The sequence below is a fragment of the Dipodomys merriami genome, unplaced genomic scaffold (assembly GCF_024711535.1).
Source record: "Dipodomys merriami isolate MVZ:Mamm:240054 unplaced genomic scaffold, mDipMer1.0.p SCAF_51, whole genome shotgun sequence".
Lineage (NCBI taxonomy): Eukaryota > Metazoa > Chordata > Mammalia > Rodentia > Heteromyidae > Dipodomys > Dipodomys merriami.
The window spans coordinates 4121638-4147134 of NW_027206080.1; the positions used below are offsets into that span (position 1 = coordinate 4121638).

General features: G+C 46.3%; 1 protein-coding gene across 4 annotated transcripts in view; it reads left to right on the plus strand.

The window, feature by feature from the left end:
• Positions 1–25497, plus strand: part of Ttc13 (tetratricopeptide repeat domain 13) — a 63305-nt gene that overhangs the window by 24269 nt on the left and 13539 nt on the right. For all 4 annotated transcript variants that reach the window (XM_069998159.1, XM_069998160.1, XM_069998161.1 and 1 more), the window contains 8 exons: positions 3682–3798; positions 5832–5942; positions 12468–12550; positions 13764–13905; positions 14128–14302; positions 16826–16982; positions 24176–24306; positions 25256–25388. In XM_069998159.1, coding sequence (XP_069854260.1) covers positions 3682–3798; positions 5832–5942; positions 12468–12550; positions 13764–13905; positions 14128–14302; positions 16826–16982; positions 24176–24306; positions 25256–25388 — 1049 coding nt within the window. The remainder of the gene's footprint in view (positions 1–3681; positions 3799–5831; positions 5943–12467; positions 12551–13763; positions 13906–14127; positions 14303–16825; positions 16983–24175; positions 24307–25255; positions 25389–25497) is intronic.

Genomic DNA, 25497 nt, shown 5'->3' on the forward strand with positions numbered 1-25497 from the left:
TACCTGTTGTGTTTCCCTGCTTAGATACCTGGGACCTTTAAGCATGGTTGAAATTATTAGAAGATCATGAACTGAGTGAGGCCCTGGATCTGACATATAAGTGTGGTATTTAGTATAAAATACATAGTTGTGAAGCCGGGGGGATGGGGGCGGAGGGGGGGACTGGTGGCCTTTGTCTGTCATCCTAGCTACTCAGGAAGCTGAGATCTGAGGATCACAGTTCAAAGCCAACCTAGGCAGGAAAGTCCCTAAGACACTTATCTCCAGTTAACCCTAGAAAACTAGAAGTGGTGCTGTGGCTCAAAGTAGTAGTACCCTAGCCTTAAACAAAAAAACTTCAGGGACAGTACCCCGGCCCTGAATTCAAGTGTCAGGACTCACCCAAGTAAAGAAGAACATAGTTATGACATGTAATAACATCTACAAACATTCATTAATTATATCACATATTTTCTGTATAAATGGCATACTTTAACAAAGCTTAACGTGACACTTTAGTCAGAATGAAATATCCAGCCCTTGCAGGTCTTCATTGCATGTGAGCACCATGTGTACATGCTCTGGTACAGTTCTTATGGGACAGTGTCTAGCCAGTGCATGTAATGGGTCTGGAGGACTGTGCCCAGGCCATACAGAAGGTGTGCATGTGTGCAACTCATGCCCAGTTCTTAGGAGACACACTTGACAGGTAGAGGCACAGAGTCACTTGGGATTGTAACCAGACCTTGGGGATGGGGTGGGATGCAGGGGCAAGGGAAGTAGGAGAGAGGGAGAGGGAGACAGCAGTCACTGTGCAGAGTTCACTGTGCAGAGTTCTTTTTTTGTTTGTTTTGTTCCTGTGGTACTGGGTTCAACTCAGGATTGGAGCTTAATAGGCTAGTGCTTTATAGCTTGAGCAAGATTTTAGCCCTCTCATGTGATGCATAGGGGACCGGCCGAAGTTGAAGGAACTGTGCCTTGTGGTGGAGTAGGGTATCAGTAGCTCTGCCGTCCAGGGTGAGGATGGGGGGGGACTGCAGGAGAGATCTTCCAGGATGGGGAGGACTACAGGAGAAATCTTCCAGGATGAGGATAAGGAGGACTGCAGGAGAAATCTTCCAGGATGGGGAGGACTACAGGAGAAATCTTCCAGGATGAGGATGAGGAGGACTGCAGGAGAGATCTTCCAGGGTGAGGATGACGAAGGACTGCAGGAGAGATCTTCCAGGATGAGGAGGACTGCAGGAGGATCTTCCAGGATGAGGATGGGGAAGGACTGCAGGAGGATCTTCCAGGATAAGGAGGGGACTGTAGGAGATATCTTCCAGGATGAGAAGGACTGCAGGAGGTTCTTCCAGGATGAGGAGGGGACTGTAGGAGATATCTTCCAGGATGAGAAGGACTGCAGGAGGTTCTTCCAGGATGAGGAGGACTGCCGAAGAGATCTTCCAGGATGAGGAGGACTACAGGAGGATCTTCCAGGATGAAGATGAGGGAGGACTTCCAGGGCATGGGCAGTGGGGTGGGTGCTCCTGCCTGAGTGGGGCAGTTGGAGCCCAGTAAAGCCACCGTCAGAGGCAATGGGAGGAGGGTGCCAAGGCGCTCACTGGACATCTGTAAACCAGCATGCTCTTTTACTGTGTTCTTAAAGTAAGACTGAGTTATCTAGGGTTCACTAACGAGCTATATCAGAATGAAACAGCTTTTAATCATCTGATATAGTATAATTTTACATTTGGGATAAGGAAAAATTACTTTTTTTTTCTGTCTTCTGAGGAGAAAAAAAATCCTCTGAAGTAAAGGATCACTAGGTGTAGAAATGGCAGGGCTGGTTTGTGTTGTGTTGGGGACGTGGTTTTCAGTCTTTCTCAGAGTGCCATGTGTGTGGGGTGCTGCTCTCCCTTCACCTTGCCCTGGGCTGGGAGGGAGGGGGGTGCTGGTATGGTCGGCAGGGTGGAGCCTGTGCTCCTGGCAGGCCTTTGGCTCCTCCCAGGTTACTCTGCTGTTGCATTCAATTGCTTAGGTCAGTCATAAATTTAAGTGTTCTTAGATTTCTCCGATAGCCCTTTAAAACTTGAAATCTAATGCAAAGCTTATTGCTTATCAAAGACGATTTTGGTAATTAGAGCAATAATTTTTATTTTTTATATAAAAGCATGACTTGGCAGTAATGACATTGAATTGTGATTTCCACAGTTTATAGTCCAGCATCCCATGGATATCTCAAGTTACTTTGTGAGCCATTTTTACTTTTGTACTTTCTCAAGTAGTCTATTTGGTTAAAAATAATTAAAGCTTTTTAGCTACCCGTTATCATGCACATTAATGATTGTGGAAGCTGTGATGATTCAGTGTGGCCTGTGGGGTGTTTTCCCTCTGAAAGACAACCCGGCCCCAGCCTGCTGGTTTCTGAGCCCTTACGGCTGGCCAACCTGGGTCTGTCAGTGACACTGGATGGACGTGACCGCGCTATAGACAGTTAGCCTGGGTCTGTCAGTGACACTGAATGGGTGTGACCGTGGTATAGACGACCAGCCTGGGTCTACCAGTGACACTGGACGGACCTGACCATGGTGTGATGACTGGCCCGGGTCTGTCAGTGACACTGGGCGGATGTGACTGTGATGTAGCTGACCGGCCCAGGTTGTCAGTAACACTGGATGGACATGACCGTGGTGTAGACAGCTGGCTTGGATCTGTGGCATGCTCTCCTGAACCTAGTCTGTCAGTAACACTGGATGGACATGACCGTGGTGTAGACAGACAGCTTGGGTCTGTGACATGCTCTCCTGCACCAGGTCTGTCAGTGACACTGGACAGACGTGTGACCGTGGTGTAGAAGCCCTCCGGCAGGGCCCGTGGGCTTCCTGGTGTGAAGAATCAATTTGAGTTTTCTCTGTCCTTTCCACTTTGTTTGGGGTTCTGTGCGTTCATCCGCGTGGCCACACTCTGAGCACCAGTGACCGCTGGTTCACAGCATAGCACCCAGCATGCAGGTTCTTCTTTGGCTGACGGAGGGGTAGTCACAGCACCTGGCATCTTAGCAGTTACCATTTGTGTCTGTTGCCACTGAGGACAGAACTAGAAATTATGAAAGACTCTTTATTTCCACAACTTGTGTGTCCTAACGGTTCAAATTATCTTTTGATATCTTCAAGCAAATTTTGACATCTTTATTTGTTGTTTTTTGTTCTTTGTTTTTTTTTGTTGTTGTTGATTGTGGGTCTTGAACTCTGGGCCTGGGCACTTTGCCTGGGCTCTTCAGCTCAAGGTGAGTGCTCTACCAATTGAGTCACAGCGCCACTTCTGGTTTTCTGGTGGCTCATTGGAGATAAGAGTCTCACGGACTTTCCTGCCCAGGCTGCCTTTGAACCTTGATCCTCAGATCTCAGCCTCCTGAGTAGCTAGGATTACAGGGGTGAGCAACCAGCACCCGGTAACATCTTATGTGTATATGGCAAATTTTAACTTAAAAGATAACTATAGGTCAAGAAAAGAGGGTCTCATTTTAAGAAAAGCAACATCTGGTCTATGCAGTGTATGACAGTGGCATGGCCACAGTTCCTCTCCTTGTTGGCTAGCCTGCTGGAATTGTAGTTTTGTGAGTTGCAGGTGGTAGAGTGGAGTTGAAAAGTCAGAATTATTGGTCTTGTTAGGGCTGTTCATTGAAATATCTCTTGACTACATGTTTTGGATTTCTAGATTCTGTCTCCTCTGGGACGAATTAATGAAGCGGTGAACGACCTCACGAAGGCTATTCAGCTTCAGCCTTCAGCCCGGTTGTACCGGCACCGGGGGACCCTGCACTTCATATCTGAGGTGATCTGCCGTCCCTTTCTCCCTTGGCCTCAGATGCTGGCTTTGGGATAGACTTGGGTTTGTGCTGGTTAGTGAAGTGTGTGTGTTACAAGGCAGTTGTGTAAGGTTTTTTTAGCTGAAATTAAGTAGAGAATATTAAGTGCCAAAAGACTCTTTTCTGTCATCAGTGTTAGATTCTGAATTGGCATGAGGAGTAGGTAATGCTGGGTCCGTGGACTGCCCTGAGCTTCTCTGCAGACCTCAGTGTGGGCACGGTGCTCCTGCTGCCAGTGTCGTCATTAAACCTAGAGGTGTGTGCTTTCTCAGCCCAAGCTGGCACAACACCCAGCCTGAACCTGGCAAGAGTGTCTGTGATTGCTGTGGCTCTCAAAAGACTTGCTGCAGCTCCATGTGTGGATTGAGAGTACTTCTTCATAACATTTTCTGCTGAAAAAATGCATGAGTGAATTTCAAAATAAGACATCGTGGGGTGGCCCCATGACCTGACATTTTCTCTTAACAGATGATCACAGTGTTGAAGTAATATTCTTTCTCTGGTTGAATACGCCTTTGTGGAAACCAGCTACTGACAAGTACTGCAAATGTTCAGCTCATGTTCATAAGGCCATGGAATGCTTCCTTTAAAGTCAAAAAGAGCTGGGTACTGGTGGCTCACTCCTGTAATCCTAGCTACTCAGGAGGTTGAGATCTGAGGATCATGGTTCAAAGCCAGCTCAGGCAAGGAAAGTCCGTGAGACTCTTATCTCCAATAAACCACTAGAAAACAGGAAGTGGTGCTGTGGCTCAAGTGGTAGAGCACCAGCCCTGAGCTGAAGAGCTCAGGGACAGCGCCCAGGCTCAGAGTTAAAGCCTCACAACCAATAACAACAACAACAACAACAAAAAAGTCAAAACGGTCACAGGACAAATCAGGATTTTTTTTTAATTGTGAAAATGCCATACAGAAGGGTTACAATTACATGAGCAAGGTAATGAGTACATTTCTTATTAAGTATTGTTGCCTCCTCCTTTGTTTCCCCTTACTATCCCTTCCCATCTACCCCCCCGCCACACCTCCTCACACGCTGCACCCCCTCACAACCCGCGCCAAAGTTGTAAAGTTTGTTTTTCAACAAAATATCTTGTACATCTCATTGTTGCAATGGGTCCATCTGTATCCCTATTTAAACAATTTGTTTTTTCCCCTTCCCCTCCACAAATTATACCAACATCAAATACAGTGAAAACAGGTGGGGGAGGGACATACAAAGCAACAAAGAAATCATCTTATAAATATGTTAGAAACAATCACAAGAAAGAAAAAACATTTGAATCCTTATCTTGGGGTTCATTTCGCCTAACATCAACTTATCTGACCAGTTCTGCTTGTCTCAGACATATACTAGTTATTTCAAATAAGGGAAACCATGGGACCTATGTTTCTTTGGGCCTGGCTTACTTCACTTAATATAATTTTTTCCAAGTCTTTCCATTTCCTAACAAATGGGGCAATGTCATTCCTTCTGATGGAAGCATAGAATTCCATTGTGTATATATACCACATTTTCTTAATCCATTCATCTACTGAGGGGCATCTGGGTTGGTTCCATATCTTAGCTATGGTAAATAATGCTGCAGTAAACATAGTTATGCTGGTAGCTTTAGTATGGTCTTGTTTGTGGTCATTTGGGTAAATGCCCCAAAGTGGAATTGCTGGGTCATAGGGGAGCTCTATGTGGAGTCTTTTGAGGAACCTCCATATTACTTTTCAAAGTGGTTGAACAAGTTTACACTCCCACCAACAATGCAGTAGGGTTCCCTTCTGTCCACATCCTCTCCAGCATCTGTTGTTATTAGAGTTCTTGATTATAGCTATTCTTGATTATAGCTATTCTAACTGGGGTGAGGTGGTATCTCAATGTTGTTTTGATTTGCATTTCTTTTATCGCAAAGGAGGTTGAGCATTTCTTCATTAGGATTTTTTTTCTCTACAGTCAAAGCAGGAAGCACTCCAGTATCTAATGGCTATGGTTGTATTGTCTCCCTCTTTGTAGGACTATGTGACAGCCCACGAGGACTTCCAGCAGTCCTTGGAGCTGAACAGGAACCAGCCCACGGCCATGCTGTACAAAGGTCTCACTTTCTTCCATAGAGGACTTCTGAAGGTGAGAGTCTGTAGCGCACATACCTGGCATGGTTCTGCCTTGGGTGGGGGGCTGGGGTGTCATCATATTTAAGGTACATCTCACGACCTCCTTTAGAAAGTAGTGTGAATATTTTTTGAGCCCCTACTGTCTTCCAGGTCTTTGGGAGAAGGCACAGAAAGAGAATGAAGGTAAGGAAGAGGGAGAGATCAGACTTTCACTTACAAAGGATGTAGTTTGCAAAGCTCCTAGGTAGAGGTGGCGAGGGACTGGAGGATGAGGGCACAGGCAGGTGTGAGCACAGCAGTGGTGGTGTGAGGAGATGGGAGTGTGAGTGTTGGCTAGCTGGATGCAAGCCAACCCTCAGCCTGGAGTATAGCACTGAGCACCGAGGTCCAGAGGAGCCATGAACATCAGACTGTCAGGAAGTCATTGATGGCACCGATCTGTGCCTTAGGATGTCAGTTTTAAGGCTATGACAGCCAATGACGCTCACCCAGAGAAACTGGTACTGTCCCCAGCTGGGGTGCGGAGACCTGAGCCAGTGCCCAGGGCATCTGGGGAGCAGGGTACAGCCTTGGTGGGTGGTGTGACAGGTATCAGGGACCAGGCCTGTGTGGACCGGTGGTGCTGTGTCCTCAGTTAGTTCCTGCTGTGCCCCAGGCTTGGAGAGTGATTCCTCCATGCCCACTGAGGCTTGACACAGTTGTTGCCTGAGGATGGGACACATTGAGCCACTGGACAGAAGACAGGTTGGCCTGAGTGCTGGGCTGGGCGAGCCCTGGCACGGCGCCCGAGTTGTGTTGGGAGGCTGAGGCTGGCCTCCACAGAGAAGGTGGCCCTGATCGGAAGGTGCGGCTGTAACAACTTGTGCAGCACAGGGCAGAAGTAGAAGTAGTGCCGAGCACTTCAGCTCTGCTGTGCAGGCAGTCTGTGTCAGCACAGTGCCAATCAAAAACGTTTGTTTTTGAAGATAGGTCTGGCGAGGTGGCACTGGCCATACCTGTAATCCTGACTGCTCAGGAGACTGAGATCTCAAGTACCATGGTTCAAAGCCCGCCAATTAGAAACGTCCAAGAGACTCATATCCAAATTACCAGCAGAAAGCTGGGCTAGAAAGGTGGCTCAGGTGGAGAGCAAACCAAGCATACAACAGGCCCTTAGTTCAAACCTCAGTACTTTCCCTCCTTCCAAAAGCTTGTTTGTAGAGGACACGTGTGGACTTATCCACAGAGTACATCGGCCTGCAGGGACCTATCACAGCCTGACCTCAGCTTACCTGTACATATGCTTACACACCTGTTGCAGTGGTTCAGAGATGCTTTCAGTCCACAGAGCATGGGCACCAGAGCCAGTCCCCATGACGTTGGGACGACCTCATGTGTCACATCCTGGTGTTTAAGAAGTGTAGGTAGATGAAGGGGTTTCAGGGACAGAGCACTGAACTTGGCCCTGAAGCCTGGTCTGAGCCAGCTCCTAACCAGGTTTTTTGACTTGAGCTTCTTCCACTCCTGCAAGTGGGAGGCAGCCTGCATTCTACCTCCCAGACTGACCCAAGGACTGAATGAGATCTGTGTGAAAAGTGCTCTTGAGCCGTAAACAGTATCCACTGTTCCTATAGATACTTTAACCCGAGAAACTTTAGGGTTGTTTTTTTTTTTTTTTTCTTTCTTTTTTTGGGTTCCAGTCCTAGGGCTTGAACTCAGGGCCGTGGCACTGTTCCTGAGCATCTTTTGCTCAAGGCTAGCACACTATCACTTGAGCCACAGCTCCACTTCCAGCTTTTGCTGGTTAACTACAGATAAGAGTCTTATGGACTTTTCTGCCCTGGTGGCTTTGAACTGCGATCCTCAGATCTCAGCCTCCTGAGTATCAACTAGAATTACAGGTGTGAGCCACTGTACCTGGCTAATCTAGGTTTTATAGATTCAAAAAAAAAAACACCCCTCCCTTTCTAAGTCTTTCCATTTCCTAACAAATGGGGCAATGTCATTCTTTCTGATGGAAGCATAGAATTCCATTGTGTATATATATACCACATTTTCTTAATCCATTCATCTACTGAGGGGCATCTGGGTTGGTTCCATATCTTAGCTATGGTAAATAATGCTGCAGTAAACATAGTTGTGCTGGTAGCTTTAGTATGGTCTTGTTTGTGGTCATTTGGGTAAATGCCCCAAAGTGGAATTGCTGGGTCATAGAGAAGCTCTATGTGGAGTCTTTTGAGGAACCTCCCTACTACTTTTCAAAGTGGTTGAACAAGTTTACATTCCTACCAACAATGCAGTAGGGTTCCCTTCTGTCCACATCCTCTCCAGCATCTGTTGTTATTAGAGTTCTTGATTATAGCTATTCTAACTGGGGTGAGGTGGTATCTCAATGTTGTTTTGATTTGCATTTCTTTTATCGCTAGGGAGGTTGAGCATTTCTGCATGTGTCTATTGGCCATCCTTCTTTCCTCTTCAGAGAAGTTTCTCTTTATGTCTTTAGCCCACTTATATTAAGTGAATTAAGCCAGGCCCAAAGAAACATAGGTCCCATGGTTTCCCTTATTTGCAATAACTAGTATATGTCTGAGACAAGCAGAAACCGTCAGATAAGTTGATGTTAGGCGAAATGAACCCCAAGATAAGGATTCAAATGTTTTTTCTTTCTTGCAATTGTTTCTAACATATTTATAAGATGATTTCTTTGTTGCTTTGTATGTCCCTCCCCCACGGTATAACCCCTGTATTCACTGTATTTGATGTTGGTATAATTTGTGGAGGGGAAGGGGAAAAAACAAATAGTTTAAATAGGGATACAGGTGGACCCATTGCAACAATGAGATGTACAAGATGTTGAAAAACAAACTTTACAACTTTGGCCGGGTGAGGGGGGGGAAGTGGGGGTTGGGGGGAGAAGATAGGAAGAAATGGAAGGAGAAACAGAGGAAGAGGCAACAATGCTTGATAAGAAATGTACTCATTACCTTGTCCATGTAATTGTAACCCCTCTGTATGGTGTTCTCACAATAAAAAGAAAGAAAGAAAAAACTCCCTATTAAAAGCCACACTAAGTAGTACTTTGCAAATTCAGTTTTATGTACCTCCATATAAGTATTAAAAAAAAAACCCTCCTGCAGGCGTAGCTGCACTGTGACGCACTGGGTGGCAGGGTGGCTCCTGAGCCCTAGCTATGACAGCTGCTGGTGGGTTTTGCAGGTTTGTTGTGCTTTCTCCCTCTGCTCCTGTCATCTTCTCTCAGTCATCCTGAGTGAGAAAGTGACACTCAAAGTCTGTCTTGTGGAGGGGAAAAATGTTTTTCTATTCATAATATGTACTTAGCTATTGTATGAGTATTTTAAGAGGTAAACAGATGCAAACAAATGATTTCACTCTTGAATACTATATGCTGGGTTTAGGAACAGGGGCTGTTTTTTAGGTCATTTGGAATTGAGAGTTTTAGAGAAGAAGTCTAACAGACCAACTACAAATTGCACAAAGACTAAATTTTAATTGGTTTATTCCATTTGTATACAGTGAGCCTAGTGTTTTTATTTTTGAGCTTAGAAGCCGTCAGTGAGCCAGGGTCCTCCATCACTCCGTGTGCTGTGAGCACACCTGTGCCAAAGCTTTCTGTGTGCTTACGTGTTACGCGTCTGCTGGCAGATCCGACAGGCCTGCTGCCCATTTGTCCTTGCAGATGCCCACAAGGAACAGCAGGAGCAGAGTGGAAAAACCTAGTGTGAGCCAGCTAAGCTACTTCTACCTCTTGTTAATCAAAGTACAAAATGTCAAATGCTCCAGGACTTTGAGCTGTCCCCCTAAATTCAGTCTGTTCATGCCAACAGCAACTAGAAATTAATTAGCTGGGTGATCTCTTACTTGGTGAGTACTTTTTATTGAAGGACATTAGGCAGTGTTACAGATTTCACAGCCATCCATGTTAGTGCATCAAGCAGGCTTTTGAGGTTTGCATAGGAAACACCCACATACACATTCCTGTTGAATTGCATGTGTTACCTCTGTTGGGAGGCTATTTTAATTCTTGTGTTAGAGGCATCAGAGCCTTTGCCTTGAGCTGTCTGTGTTCTCCGGCGTCAGAGCAGCCTGATGATGCCACCACTGCCTAGTGAGGCCAGTGTTGGTGCAGAGTCGTAATCATTGTGTGTGCCAAGCGATGAGTTCCCACCTGTTCTTGTTGTGTCTGAGACTGCTTCCTTTGACATGGTCTCTGTGAAATCTTGATTCTGTCTGGTCTTTCTTTGGCAGAATGAGGTAGAGAGCTGTGTTGTGCTTAGACAGGAGCTCTGAAACCAAAGACTCTTAAAAGCAGAAAAGAGTCAGACTTTGAAGAACTGTGGCATCCATGTTTGCTGTAAGTGGAGGGGGCAGCAGGTGCCCCAGGCAGCTTCCCGTCGAGGTCCACAGACATGCTGGCTTCACACGCCCGGGCTGGGCTCGTCCCCTCCTACAGTTGTTGTCTGTGTTTGTGTTGGTCAGCACATTTGCCCTTGCCCAGGCTCTTCAGCCTAGAAGCTGCCCCCCCTTCCTCTCCCACACCCCACCTCTGGCCACCAGACTCTGTCCTGGTTTGCCTTTTAAAAGTCTCTGGCATTTGACTTTTCTTTTCTCTCCCAAGACACTCAGTGTGAGCTTTCCTTGTCTCTTGCCTGGACAACCACAGTGACGCCTGGCTGGGTCTTCTTTCTTCCTCTGTGTTGGTTGCCCTTCTTCCAGGAGTGCATCTCAGAGGCAGTGCCGCTCTTGGTCCCTGCCCTCACTTCCTCTCCCGCCTCTCCCTACTGCTGTGGTGGGCCCCTAGTGCCCACCGTCCTCCAGCTGTAAATCACGTGTGGCCCCATTCCCTCCACGAGACATCCTCCTTCCTGGCCTGCTTCCAGTCTTGTCTCCAACCCCATTCCCTTCCAGTGGCCTCCGGTCTCCAGCCCCAAGCAGAACACTTCCTCCTGGCCCCCAGTGCTGTCAGCGTTCCTTCTGTCCATGACCAGAGATTTAACTGCTGGTTCTGTTGTAGTTCCTTTTTTTTTTGTTAGTCGTGCGGCTTGAACTCTGGGCCCAAGTGCTGTCCCTGTGCTCTTCAGCTCAAGGCGAGTGCTCTACCGCTTGAGCCACATCGCCACTTCCAGTTTTCAAGTGGTTTATTGGAGATAAGAGTCTCATGGACTTTCCTGCCTGGGCTGGCTTTGAACCGAGATTCTCAGATCTCAGTCTCCTGAGTAGCTAAGATTACAGGCGTGCGCCACCAGCGCCTGGCTTTCTGTTGTAGTTCTGTAAATGTTGACCCTAATAATCCGTCACATCATTGGCTTTCTAATCAGGCTGCATTCTTAGAGGACAGAAATAGTGAATGGCTCGCCCATCTTTGTTTCCCTTGTATCTTTTGCTGTCTCTGGCACATCGTAGGCATTTAATATATGCTTGTTGAATCAGAGAAGAGTTGTAAAACCTCCTAAAAGATCAAGGCTAGTCCATGGCAGGAAGCCAAATCCAAGAGTGTCTTAACATTTGTGAAGTACTAAAATGTGTTCATTCTCAACTTGTCCAAATAGTAGTCCTTACCCCATCCTTACCTGGGCTTACCCCGTCTTCACCCGCCCCCCAAGAATTCAGTTGCTCAGATGAGAGGCTTTTTCAGATGACTTGACATTGTGCTGTGTTTGCAAAGCGATCAGAGCCTACAAATCATCAGATATTTATTGAGTGCCTGTCCTGTGCAAGGCATGTGACATCCTCACTACTTCTACCAAGAGTTCAGTCAGGTGTGAAATGATCTGAAGTGAAAGGTTTCACTGAAAGTACTCTTAACGCATGGCACTTTGTGGCATTTAACACTGGGTATGGTATCTTCCTGTGAAAAATAGTGAGAGGTGTCTGATTTTGTGTTACAGTAATAATTATGCCAGTGAAGATGCATGTATACTGAGTACCCCGGGTCTTTATCCTTGAACACATGCTGTGGAGTGGTTATCACCGCCCGTCCCCAGTCATACACCCTGCGTGGTGGCAGTGTAGCCAGGCCTAGGTCCTGTATCTGATGCTGCGAACTTTTGTTTCCTCGGCCACTCATCCTTTGCTCCTTAGTCACCACTGCCCTCAGCAGCCAGTTTAGCAGCTGTTTTTGCTTCTTGTACCCACTTCTGTCTCTCTTGTTGACTCGGGTTTAAGAATTGCTAGTTAGGGTCATTTTTAATGATCTCACATAGACATCAGGTCACCTGTGGTTCTTCAGGCCTTTATCGATTAGGAAATGGTATTAACATAAAGTGGTATTGTTAGTACACAGATGCATAGTGAGTTAGATAGATTGAAGTTTGTTTTCTCATCTGAAAAAGGAGAGACATGAAGCTGTTGTGTTTTACAGTAATATTTTTATTCACTGCTGAACTCACATCCTCCTGACTCCATTTACTGCATTTTCTGTCTCTTTTTAAAAGTCTTCCTATTTAAAAGAAATTCTGTCAGAGGCTAGGCGTTGTATATATTTAGTATGTATTGGCCATGAGAGTCATGGCATGTGTTAATTCTCTGCATATTCATGCAGGAAGCCATTGAAGCCTTCAAAGAAGCTCTGAAGCAGAAAGTTGATTTCATTGATGCCTATAAGAGTCTGGGGCAGGCCTACAGGTGAGTGCACTGGGGGTGGATGGAGGTGATACAAGAGTCTGGGGCAGGCCTGCAGGTGAGTGAACAGGGGGTGACAGGGAGAACGGAGGTGATACAAGAGTCTGGGGCAGGCCTGGAGGTGAGTGAGATGAGCTGGGCATGGATGGGGCAGATGTGTGAAGTGAGAGCACAGCGGAAGCTACGTTGGCCTTGCATGCTGTGGAGCTCCCGTGCTGCTGGGCTCTCTCCTGCCGTGTGGAGAGAGCCGGTGCTGGGGTCCTGTGCAGACGATTGTGTTCTAGAACAGCTTGAGGAGGGTGTGTGTAGGGCCAGGGATGCCATGTCCAGAAGCTGGTCCCTCACTCAGAAAAGGAGGTGGTGCGGCTGACAGCGGGGGCTCGTGATGGAGCCAGGGCTGGAGCTGGTCTGCTTGCCCTCTGCCCTCCCCTGGGCCTCAGGTGCTGCATATGACATGGGCATGGAAGCCACCAGGAGAGACAGCGGGGCTGGTATTGCTTGTCTATACCTCATTTAGGTGATGGGTGGAGAAACTCCTACACCAGCGTGGGGAAAGTGTAGGTGTATGTGTTTGTAGTGTCAAGGGTGATGTTTTCCCTCCTATCTCTCAGAACTATTGGGAATATAATCTGAAAACAGATTCATACATGGGTGATGAAAAATGTAAGCAAATGTTACATTTCTTGAAATACGTTATTAAATAAAATTGATACATAGAATTTATGGAAGCTATTTTATTCCTTGTAAAGTTTTTAGTAATTAATAACTACAATTTCCAGTGTAGAATTTCAGATTATGTAATGAGTATATTAGATGTTTGTTGAAGTAACTTCAGTGACAAAAAATACAATTTAAGTCTATGACTTGACTCAGAATGATAAACATATATATGATTGTAATCTGTGTACTTTCTCCAAAGGAAAAAATGTGGTTGTTTTATTTTTAATATACTAAAATTTACCTAGCATTTTATAGGCTAGAGTTCATTTTGAATTGGGAGAATAGTTTGAAAGCGTTTGCTCTTGGGAATCACTGAAGGTGATTTTCCCCAGAGAACTTGGAGGGCTGTGAGGTGGTCCTCCAGCCTGGTTGGGCCGGTGATGGCAGATGGGTGCGTGAGTCAGAGGACAGGGAGATGCCTGATTGCCTCAGGGTGTATTCCTCCCGCACAACTGGGCCATGTGTCACACATTTACCACTGCTGTTCAATCCCTAGAGAGCTGGGCAACTTTGAAGCAGCCACTGAGAGCTTTCAGAAGGCCCTGCTCCTCAACCAGAACCACGTGCAGACCCTGCAGCTCCGGGGGCTGATGCTCTACCACCACGGCAGCCTTCATGAGGCTCTCAAGAACTTCAAGGTGAGCCTCTGTATCGGAAGGCTCTATCCCTGCAGCCTTGAGCGAGTCCAGAGAGCTCAGTGACAGGGATGGAGACAGGGCTGTAGATGCTGTGTGTGCTGCACAAAGATAAGGCAGGCTGGCGGGCAGCAAACCAGCAGAGCCTGAGTGTGGCTTTGAGTAGAGTCGCAGGGGTCTTAGGTGACACCAGCACTGATTTTGCCTCTGTGCTTCCGTGCCCAGCGATGCCTGCAGCTGGAGCCATACAACGACGTGTGTCAGTACATGAGGGGACTCAGCCATGTCGCCATGGGCCAGTTCTATGAAGGGATCAAAGCACAGACCAAAGTCATGCTCAATGAGCCCCTCCCTGGCCAGAAGGCAAGCCCTGAGTATCTGAAGGTGAAGTACCTCCGAGGTAAGTCAGCATGGCACGCAGCAGAACCCTGGACCTTCGTGGGCAAAGCTGCGGAGGAATGTGCTGGACTCGGTGTTCCTCAGGAGACCCACCTTAAGAGGCTGGACAGCTGGCCCAGCTGTCTCTGCTGGTGGATGAGGTGGATGCGGGTCTTCGAAAGGCCTGTCTTTCCTGCAGGTTGTCTTTCTAAAACTGAAACAAACTCTACCTGAGTAAAAAGACACATTTTGGTCTACATGTGACCGTCATTTGGCATAGTCCAGACTTACTGCATCTCCAGATTCCTGAGGCAGTTGCCTCTGAGGTTTTTACTATTGAGTGGAAATGTAGCTTTGACCTGTCATTCCTTCATGTCAGACTCTCATGTGTCCTGGCAAAGTGTGGCTTGGTGAAGAAGGAATCAAATGTAGCCTTTTATCTGCCTATATGAAGTTGTTTTGTTGTCCGCATAGTTGTGGCTCTTTTTATTAGTCAACAAGATAATTACTGTCCCAATAGAAAATAATAGCAGGCTATGGACTTTTTTTTTTTTTGGTAGGTTGTGGGGCTTGAACTCTGGGCCTGAGCACTGTCCCTGAGCATTAGCTCTAGGCTAGCACTCTACCATTTGAGCCACAGCACCACTTCCAGTTTTCTGGTGGTTTATTGGAGATAAGAGTCTCACGGACTTGGGGCTGGGAAGGTGGCTCAATGGTGTGCTTGCCTCGCATGCATGAGGTGCTGGGTTCGATCCCTCAGTACCACAGAAAAAGCCAGAAGCGGCGCTGTAGCTCAAGTGGTAGAGCACTAGCCTTGAGCTGAAGAGCTAAGGGACAGCGTCTAGGCCTAGAGTTCAAGCCTATGACCAACCAAAAAAAAAAAGGGGGGGGTCTCACAGACTTTCTTGCCTGGGCTGATTTTGAACCATGATCCTCAGATCTTAGCCTCCTTAGTAGGACTAAGCTAGGACTACAGGCGTGAGCCGCCGGTGCCCGGCTAGACATAATTTTAAATATTTAATAATCTTTATATTGAAAAGTTAATACAAACAGATTGATTTTAGCTTGCTTGGTGTCTTTCTTGTTTGCTTTTTGTTTTATTACTTTTTTTATTTTAAAACAGGATCTCATGTGGCCCAAGATAGCTTCAAACTCACTACGTAGTCCAGGCTAAATTTGACCTTGTGCTTCTCATAAGTCAGCCTCATGAATGCTGGGATTACAGGCATGTGCCACCTGCCTGGCTAGAATTAATGTTAATGGTAAATTTTATTCAGTATATCCAGAATACTAGTTTAGCATATAATTAGTATAAAAACGATGCATTAGGTATTTTATGTTCTTTTTATTTTTTGGCCAGTCCTGGGGCTTGAACTCAGGGCATGGACTGTGCTCAAGGCTAGCACTCTACCACTTGAGCTACAGTGTTACAGCTTTTTCTGAGTAGTTTATTGGAGATAAGAGTTTCCTGGACTTCCTGCCCAGGTTGGCTTTGAATTGCAATCTTCAGATCTCAGCCTTATGAGTAGCTAAGATTACAGGCGTGAGTCCCTGGTGCTTGGCTTATGTTGCATTATTTTTTGTACTACGTGTTTGCAATCGATTGTATAATTCAGTTTTAGTACCTCTCCATAAATTTTTGTTGGAGATATTTGGTCTGTACTTAGAGTTCATAAAATACACAGTTGGAAAAGTAGAATCCTATGCAGAACTTATTTTCTCATTGTTAAATCAGGCTTCAATTTTCAAGTTATTGATTTGAAGTCAGTCTCTCAGACATTTGAGCCTGATTTTAGGTGTTGGGAACTAGAGCTGCCTAGACAGCTCTGCCCCTCACCCTCTACCCCCCACCTGGATTGGGTGTCCTGTGGAAGGCAGGAGCCCAGGCTAAGGTTCTCCTGCAGCATCCACAGACACAAGAGCAGTCGGCCTCCGAGCTGAGCATGCCTCTGCATGCACACTCTCAGCTCTGTCTGACACTGATTTTGGCTGCTCAGACTCAGTAATTTAATAATCGTCCATGTGAAAGTGGTTAAAATTTAGCCAAAGTCCACTTGGCTTGACTGTGTCGCCCTTCCCCAACACACCCCAGGCTAGGGTGAGACTTCCTGTTGTCAGGTAATAATAGTGACTTACTTCAGAGTCTCCTTTTAGAATGCGTGTCTTTAAATCACAGTTTGTTCCCTAGTATTTGTATGACAGCTAGCTAGAAAAAGTGTTTCTTATTTCTTAGCTGGCTTGGTGTCTTAGGCCTGTAATCTTAGCCACTTAGGAGGTAAAGAGTTAGAAGAACGCAGTGAAGGCCAGCTCTGGTACAAAACTGTCATGGCCCCATCTGAACTGGTGCGATGCTGAATGTGGTAGTGTGCGTCTGTCACCCCCGCTACATGGGACATGAGTAAAACTATGGTCCCAGCTGGCCCACGTATAAATATGACTTCCTATTTGAAAAATAAAAGCAAAAATGCTGGAGCGTGGCTCAAGTGGAAGAGTGCCTGCCAGACAAGTGAGAAGCCTGAGCTCAAACCCTCCCTTCTGTCTGCAGAGTACTCCCGTTATCTCCACGCACACCTGGACACACCGCTCACTGAGTACAATGTTGACACGGACCTGCCAGGGAGCTTTAAAGACCACTGGGCCAAGACCCTGCCTTTCCTCCTGGAGGACTACGAGGAACAGCCGGGCCTGCAGCCTCACATAAAGTAAGTGCTCTGCGGGGCAGCTCTCCTCCTTCAGAACTGAGCTGTGAACCCACCCCCTGCTTCTTCCTTGTTGGTTTCTTCAAGAGGTCTCACTCTGAGGCCTGGCTGTCCTCAGACTTCAGCCCTCCTGCCTCCATCTCCCATGGTGGGGCACAGGCTCTCATACTGAGATTTCTTGATTACTACATGACTTTCTGTTCATGTTTCACTGAATTTCTTTTGCGGTTTGTATGTCTGTAACTTGTTTGTGCTTAAGGAGCCCTGAAACTTACTTTGGTTTGTTATCTTTCCTCAGAGCCTCGTCTTCCCTTCTAATTTTGGACAGCCTTCAAACTTTAAATGTCCTTATGCTTACTAGTTGATGGAGATTAATTGACATTTTATTTGACAGAGATTATTTGACATTTGAAAAGTTGAAAGTCACACTGCTGAAAAGCAGTGCTGTACATAAAACAAATATGCTAAAGGGCATTGTTATACAAAACCACTAGTGCCTTAATTTTGAGAAATCTAGAGTTTGACCATTTTGTTCTCTAGAAGGAAAGGGGAGCAGGGATTCAGACTAGAGTAGATAATGGAAAGGATTATCCTGGGTTAATGGAGTGAGCACCTTGGCCAAAGGTATGATGTGTGTGAACTTCAGCAGGCTGAAGTGAGCCCATGCATGATCTCCAGTGGGCTGGGTGAGTGAGTCCGTGTGTGAGATCTGGTTGTCTGGGTGAGCCTATGTGTGAACTGCGGCGGGCCAGGTATGAACATAAGAAACTAGAACCCCATACGAGCCAGCAAAAAACACCTACAACTTAGACCTTGAACTTCAGATGTTGAATTTATTGAATAGAAACGGAAAAATTCCAAGTAAGATAAATTATTTTTAAAATTATGAACAAGTCACAGATGTGAAAAGGAAACGAGATCATAAAAAATGACCAGATAGTTTTTTAAACTAAAAAGTTTTAGGAATAGGTCATTGGAATAAAGAATTCAGTAGATAGGCTAAATGCCAGATACGATGTGGTGGGAGAAATCCCACTCAGTTGGAAGGTAGGAGCTGCGCAGGGGCCTTCTGGGGAGTTGCGTGGGGGCCATCCCCGCAGCTGCGCAGGGGCTGTCTGGGCCTTCAGTGGAGCTGCACAGGGGCCTGTCTGGGGAGCTGTGTGGAGGCTGTCTGGGGAGCTACACAGGACTGCCCGGGGAGCTGTGCAGGGGGCTGTCCGGGGAGCTGCGCAGGGGCTGTCCGGGCTGTCTGGGGAGCTGTGCATGGGCTGTCCAGGCCGTCTGGGGAGCTGCACAGGGGGCTGTCTGGGCCATCCGGGGAGTTGCGTGAGTGCTGTCTGGGGAGCTGCGCAGGGGCTGTCTGGGGAGCTGTCCAGGGGCTGTCTGGATCATCTGGGGAACTGCATGGGGGCTGTCTGGGCTGTCCGGGGAGCTCCATAGGGACTGTGGGGGCCATGGGAAGCTGCGTGGGTGCCGTCCAGGGAGCTGCGTAGGGGCGTCTGGAGAGCTGCACACTGGCAAGGAGGCCAAGCGTAAGCAGAGAGAAGACAGAGGAGAGGAGAAGTACTGACATGTCTGAAATCTCAGGGAACAGAAAAACAGTTCTTCAAGAAACAATGACTAAGAATTTCCCAGAACTAATAAATCACATAAACCTACAGGTTTTTTCTTTTTCTTTTTTGTTTTGGGTCCAGTCGTGGGGTCTGAATTCTGGGCACTGTCCCTCAGCTCTTCAGCTCAAGGCTAGCACTCTACCACTTGAGCCACAGCGCCACTTCCGGCTTTTTTTTTTCTGCTTACGTGGTGCTGAGGAATCGAACCCAGGGCCTCAGGCATGCAAGGCAAGCGCTCTACCACTGAGCCACCTTCCCAGCCCAAACCTACAGGTTTTTAAAAATTATTCTTATAAAGTAGGTGTATAAAGACACAGGTTTGTTTGTTTTTTAAAGGCAGGGAAATGAATAGGAATCCATACCCGGACATATTAGAGGCAACTGAGAACTCCCATGAAAAGGAAGAAAACGTTACAAGTAGAAAGACAAGCCCTTATGGTCAGTAGTTGGACTTATTATAACCTCAGTTTCACTACAGGAGGTCAGAATACAGCAGAATTTTACCTTCAACAACTTTCAACCTAGAACTATAAACACTCTCATATATGTGAATATAGATATATACACATATGCATATATATATGTGTGTTACAGTGTATAACTTCTGTATTCACGGATGATGTAAAAAACATGAAAGAAAAAAAGTGAAAACAATCTAAAACCTACCAGAAAGCAGAGAGGGAGTAGGAAAGGGAGGACAAATAGGACAAATAAAGCTGGGCTCACGCTTATAATCCTAGCTACTCAGGAGGCTGAGATCTGAGGATTGTGATTCAAAGCCAGCCCGCACAGGAAAATCCATGAGATTTTCCAATTAAACATCAAAATTAATCTCCAATTAAACCCCAAAATGCTGGAAGTGGAGCATGGCTCCAGTGGTAGAGCACTGGCCTTTAAGCAAAGAATGCATGGACAGCACCTAGGCTCTGAGTTTAAGACCCAGGACTGAGGGGCCCATCAGCTGCACTGGACACTGATGAAAACAAACTAAGCAACTCAAGGGCTGCGATGGGAGGGAGGGAATGAGAGAGAAATAGGGAACAGCTCACACAAACGAAAGAAATGTACATATCACCCAATGTGGAAGAAATGGCTATATTGTCAAAGCTCATAGAATTCACAGACTTGTTGTTGTTGGTCATGGGGGCTGAACCCTGGACCCCGGGTACTGTCCCTTAGCTCTTCAGCTCAAAGCTAGGGCCCTACCACTTGAGCTACAGCGCCACTTCTAGCTTTTTTCTGCTTATGTGTTGCTAAGGAATCAAACCTCCAGGGCCTCATGCATGCAAGACAAGCACTCTACCACTGAGCCAACTTCCCAGCCCATAGAATTCACAAAGTTTATAGACTACAATAATGATAATTTGCCTGGTGAAGCTTAGAATGTGTCTGTGACTTTAAGTATCACTCTCTCACAATACTGTGAAATTTATGTAATCACTTAATCTCAAAAAATTATTCTTTAATAAAAGACACAGGATTAGTACGGGATAGGGAGCAAGGGTGGAGGAAGAAGAATAAGAAAAATGGGTTTTAAAATGAATCCAGGTACTCTAGTAATCATAGTAAACGGAGATGGCCTGGGCAGTTAGAAGAGGCACAGCGGGAGCACCTGTCATCCCAATGTTCAGGAGGCCAAGGAATTGGAGGCCAGTCTGGGCGATATACAATGAGAATATCAAAAACATAAAGATACAAGCTGGGTGCTGGTGGCTCAAGCCTGTCATCCCAGTTACTCAGGAGGCTGAGATCTGAGGATCGCAGTTTGAAACCACCCCGTGCAGGACAGTCTGTGAGACTTACCTGCCAGAAACCCAGAAGTGGAGCTGTGGCTGGAAATGGTAGAACACTAGCCTTGAGCAAAATGCCTAGGGACAGCACCCAGGTCCTGAGGTCAAGCCCTACGACTATCAACAACAAAAAACTTACAGTTATACTAGAGTTTTTTGAAAGTCCAACTTTTTATAAGAAGCACCTGTTGCCTGAGGTGCAGAAAGGTTGTAAGTACAGAATGGAAGCCTTAAACTTGGAGAGCTATAGCTAAAAGGATCCTGGTCTAGTTATGTTTACATCACTGGGCTTAAACACAGTCAGCAATAAAGATTCTTCCTACATAATGGCAAAGGTTCAAATCACCAAGAAGATTTAAATCTGAGTTTATGTATAACTAATAATTTTTAAACTTCATAGGAATACACAGAGAAGTAAAATTCAGTATAGAAGTATAAGGTTGTATATGTACTGAAAATGAGACTTTTTTTTGGGGGGAGGGTGTGAACTCTGGGCCTGAGCACTGTCCCTCAGCTCTTCAGTTTAAGGCTAGCGCTCTACCACTTGAGCCACAGCTCCACTTCCGGCTTTTTTCTTTTTGCTTATGTGGTACTGAGGAATCGAACTCAGGGCCTCGAGCATGCAAGGCAAGTGCTCTACCACTGAGCCACTTTCCCAGCCCCTGAAAGTGAGACTTTTACATGGAAGTAAGATTATGCAAGCACTGAAGCAAGTGGCTTTTCTTGTTTTGTTTTTTTTTTAAACTTTATTTTTTTGGGGTCCAGTCGTGGGCCTGAACTCTGGGCCTGGGCGCTGTCCCTCAGCTCTTCAGCTCAAGCTAGCGCTCTACCACTTGAGCCACAGCACCACTTCCGGCTTTCTTCTTTTTGCTTATGTGGTGCTGAGCAATTGAACCCAGGGCCTCATGCATGCAAGGCAAGCGTTCTACCACTGAGCCACCTTCCCAGTCCCGAGGCTTTTCTTGTTGATGAAAGAGTCCTTGGCACAAAACCAAATTGGTTTCCCCAGAAACCAATGGATTTACTAGAAAGTGTATGAATACAATCACCAAGTAGCCTATTAAAGGGGAAAAACCACACAGTCATCTCGATACAGAAAAATGATTAGGCCTGGGTGCCGGTGGCTCACGCCTATAATCCTAGCTATTCAGGAGGCTGAGATTTGAGGATCTCGGTTCAAAGCCAACCTGGGCAGGAAAGTCCGTGAGACTCTTACCTCTAATAAATCACTAGAAAACCGGAAGCGGTGCTGTGGCTCAAGTGGTAGAGCTCACACCTTGAGCTGAAGAGCACAGGGACAACGTTACCTAAGCCCAGAGTTCAAGCCCCACGACCGAAAAAAAAAATGATTAGTGGAAATAACTCACTCATACTTTGAAAACAAATGTAATTGAGAAAAACAAAGATATGTCCTTAGCCTGATAGTTGGCACCTGTCAAAAGCCTATAGAAGCATCATGGTAACCAACCAAGTGGTTGGGACCTTTGCACCAGAAGGAGAAATAAGACAGAGACACTTTTTTCGGATAGCATAATCTTCTACAAAGGAGACATTCAAGTTCTAAATAAATGATAGGAAGTGATCAGTTTGAAGAAGTGATTTATTATAATCATACATGAATGAGTTGCAATTCTAAATACCAGAGACAAAGAAAAAAATCTCACTTAAAATAGCAACAAAAAGTTAGAAACAAATGTCAGAGATTTTGTGCAAAACCTGTATGGTGATCATTGTTCCCAGTATTCTCAGCTACAGTGTTCCAAACCCCAGCAGACACAGACTATAAACCTCTCTACATACCAGCATCCTGAGCCTCACAGACTGTAATCCTCTCCATACATAACAGTGCTTGGTAATTTATAAATTAGATATAGCAAGAAGTTAACAGTAGGCCAATAAAAATGGAAAGTTATAAAAGGACACTAATAAAACTGGGGTAAATGTGGTCTTTCTCAAAATAGTTTAATTGTCCTTTAAGTCTTAACAGTTCCATTACAATGGTTTTTGTCCTTTTTTATTAATTCAAGAGCTGTTATCTTTGTTTTTTACGGAGATACGGCTTATCAGAATGAATCCCTGGGATTAATCCTGGCCTTTCAGGCGAGCTCCTGCCCTTCTAGACCTACAGGGGTGGCTTCCTGTGCATTTCCCTCTGTTCTGAGCACCAACTTTCCTTCTGAGAGTTCGGAAGTTCGGTGCTTGCCACACACGGAGAGGTGTGTGACCGGCCTCAGGAAAAGTCCAGGGCTCCTGCTTTCTTCTGACCTTTGCCCCATGCCTTTTGCCCTTTGCTGTCTGCTTGGTGTTCTTTCCTAGTGAGAAATCACAGCACATGGGTGTGACTGGACTGGGCCCTCTGTGTTCTCCTGGTGAACCACTGAGCCTGAGCGTGTCTTGGAGAACTCAAACCACATCATGAGTGACTGAGAGCAGAGCGTTGAGAGGCCAGTCTGGGGCTATATCGTGAGACACTACCTCAAAAAAAAAAAAAAAAAAAAAAAAAGTAACAAAATAGAAAGAGCTGGGGGAAAAAAACAAAAGCATTAAGTAAGGTAAGTCAGGCCCAGAGAAGACAAAGGTTGTATGTGTTTCCTCATTTGTGGAAGTTAGAATTAGCTTACAAACTAATGAGTAAATACATTAGATGGTAAGCAAGTATACACAAATGTACTAACTGAAATATGGCATATGCAAGAACTCAGAGTATAATTTTTAGAAAGTCAGAGTTCAACAAAATGAGCACCAGGAAATGGGTAATTGAAAGGGGTAGAATGGGGTCATGGGGAAAGGCAGATGAATGAAGAGGAGCATGGGGGGAATTGAGTCAGGAGTTCAATGTACGTATTACAAAATTAGGGGTGAGGAAGGGAGGGGTAGGAGGGGAGGGATGGAGAAGATGGTGGAAGGGGTGACAGGGTCAAGATGCATTGTGTGTATAAACTGCATAGTCAAAGGGCAGCTCCTTCAAACTACTTAAAGATGATTAGATATTCTTAAACTACTAAATAATTCAAGAATTGAATCTTTTTTAAAATAATGTTTTTTGTTTGTGTATTTCTCTATTGTGTGTGTACATGTGTGTGTGTGTGTGTGTGTGCATGTATGCGCGTGTGCACACATACACTGGTACTGGGGCATGAACTCAGGGCCTCACACCCTCCTTTAGCTTTTTCACTCAAGTCTGGTTTGTGTTCTCTCACTTGAGCCACAGCTCCATTTCCAATCCAGCTTTTTTTTTTTCCCACCCACTTTCCTCTGATTCTGTGCCTTCCTCCTAGCTTCCCTCCTATATGCATGTGTACATACCTTATGTGGGGTCAAGAAGAATTTGAATCAAGCATGTTGGCAGTCATGCAGTAGCTGCGTGCATGGCCCCAGATCATGCCTGTGCTCTCACAGCTGGGGCTGGAGACAGCAGTGGCTGGATGGGGGTCAGGGTGGACAGACCGCTGATGCTCTCACAGCCAGGGCTGGGGCTAGGGCAGGGTGGACAGACCTCTGATGCTCTCACGGCCGGGGCTGGAGTGGGGATGAAGAAACCTCTGGGGTTTGATTGCTTGCTGACAAAGTTGACACAGTTTTGTGGCATTCACAAGGAACATGCTGGTGAGTGCCTGTGGAGTTGCACACGAGCCAGCGTTGGTGGCTGCACAGATCCCTCCTCACGCTCTGTGGATGGATGCACAGCACTGCGTTGTCACATCTCTAGTGAAGGAACCAGTTGCTCTCCTGATGGAATTGTACCGTTGGCCGTGGCTTGAGACACTGCTGACTGTGCATGATGTTGTTGCAGGGATGTACTGCACCAGAACTTCGATAGCTACAAGCCTGAAGTCCAGGAACTGATCTGTGTAGCTGACCGATTGGGATCACTGATGCAATACGAAACCCCCGGATTCCTGCCCAACAAGAGAATACACCGAGGTAGCCTGCAGACTGTCTAGTACTGGGAAGATTCTGGCAAAAGAGTGGAGTAGTTAAACTACATTCACTTTGTTTTTTCAATGCCAGAGGTTGAATTCAGCCCCTGAGTTGTGCAAGCTCTGCCTCCAGCACTTTCCCTTTCAGATTTGGAATGCAGCCTAGCCAACCCTGGACCTTAGTCCCCTTATTTACACTTCCTCATAGCTCAGATGGTAGGTACTTGCTACCACACCAGCTTGTTGGTTGTAGTGGAGTCTCCATTACTTTCTCCCAGGGTTTGCCTAAACTGCAATCCTCTGATCTCTGTCTCTGAGTTGCTAGGGTGACAAATGTGAGCCACTTTGGCTTTCTGCCTTTGCATATTGTACCCACAGGAGTGGAATAGAAGAGGGCCAGGCAGTGAGGTATTTGATGGTCCTTTATTAATGCTAGCTGTAGAGGGTCCCTATCACTATGGCCGAACAAAGATCTGTGGTCCCCTAGGGAAGTTAAGGAAGGGAGGGTGGGGGTTAAAGGCTGCAGCTGCATAAGTTACATATGTTCAGTTAGCCCCAGGGAACTTAGATACTAACCAGATAAGAAGACTGCTGGGGTGGGGGGTACTTACCTCTTAATTTAAACAGAAGTCGCAATTTAGGGGCTCTTGACCTGGTTTAACAATTTGCTGGATCGGGGATTCTCTTTTATCTCTAGATTTTTGCTTCTCGATTAACTCTGTTTTGCCCTTAGCTGTAAAACTGGGCTGGGGGAGGTTAGTCATTTCTTTCTCTTAGAGATCTGTAGTAGAGCTCTGTCAGCTGATTGGAGGAGGGAGGTGGGAGAAGGCCAACCCTGCTTGCTTCCATAGGCACACAGATTTCTGTAGCTGGTAACTGAGTCGTGGCTGGGAGCCGGTGGGAGTCAGTCCATGGCAGGCTCTGGTGAACTGTCTCCCTGCTTCTCTTCACAGCCATGGGCCTGGCGGCGCTAGAGGTCATGCAGGCTGTCCAGCGCACGTGGACCAACTCGAAGGTCCGCATGAGCGGGAAGACGCGGCTCATGCAGTGGAGGGACATGTTCGACATCGCCGTGAAGTGGAGGAGGTACCGGGCGGTGGGTGGCGTCTGCACCCTGTTTTGCTTTCTGATGATAGGTGCACAGGATTTTTTTCTCTTACTACCCTGTGTTCTTTGGAGTCATTGGTGTTTAGGA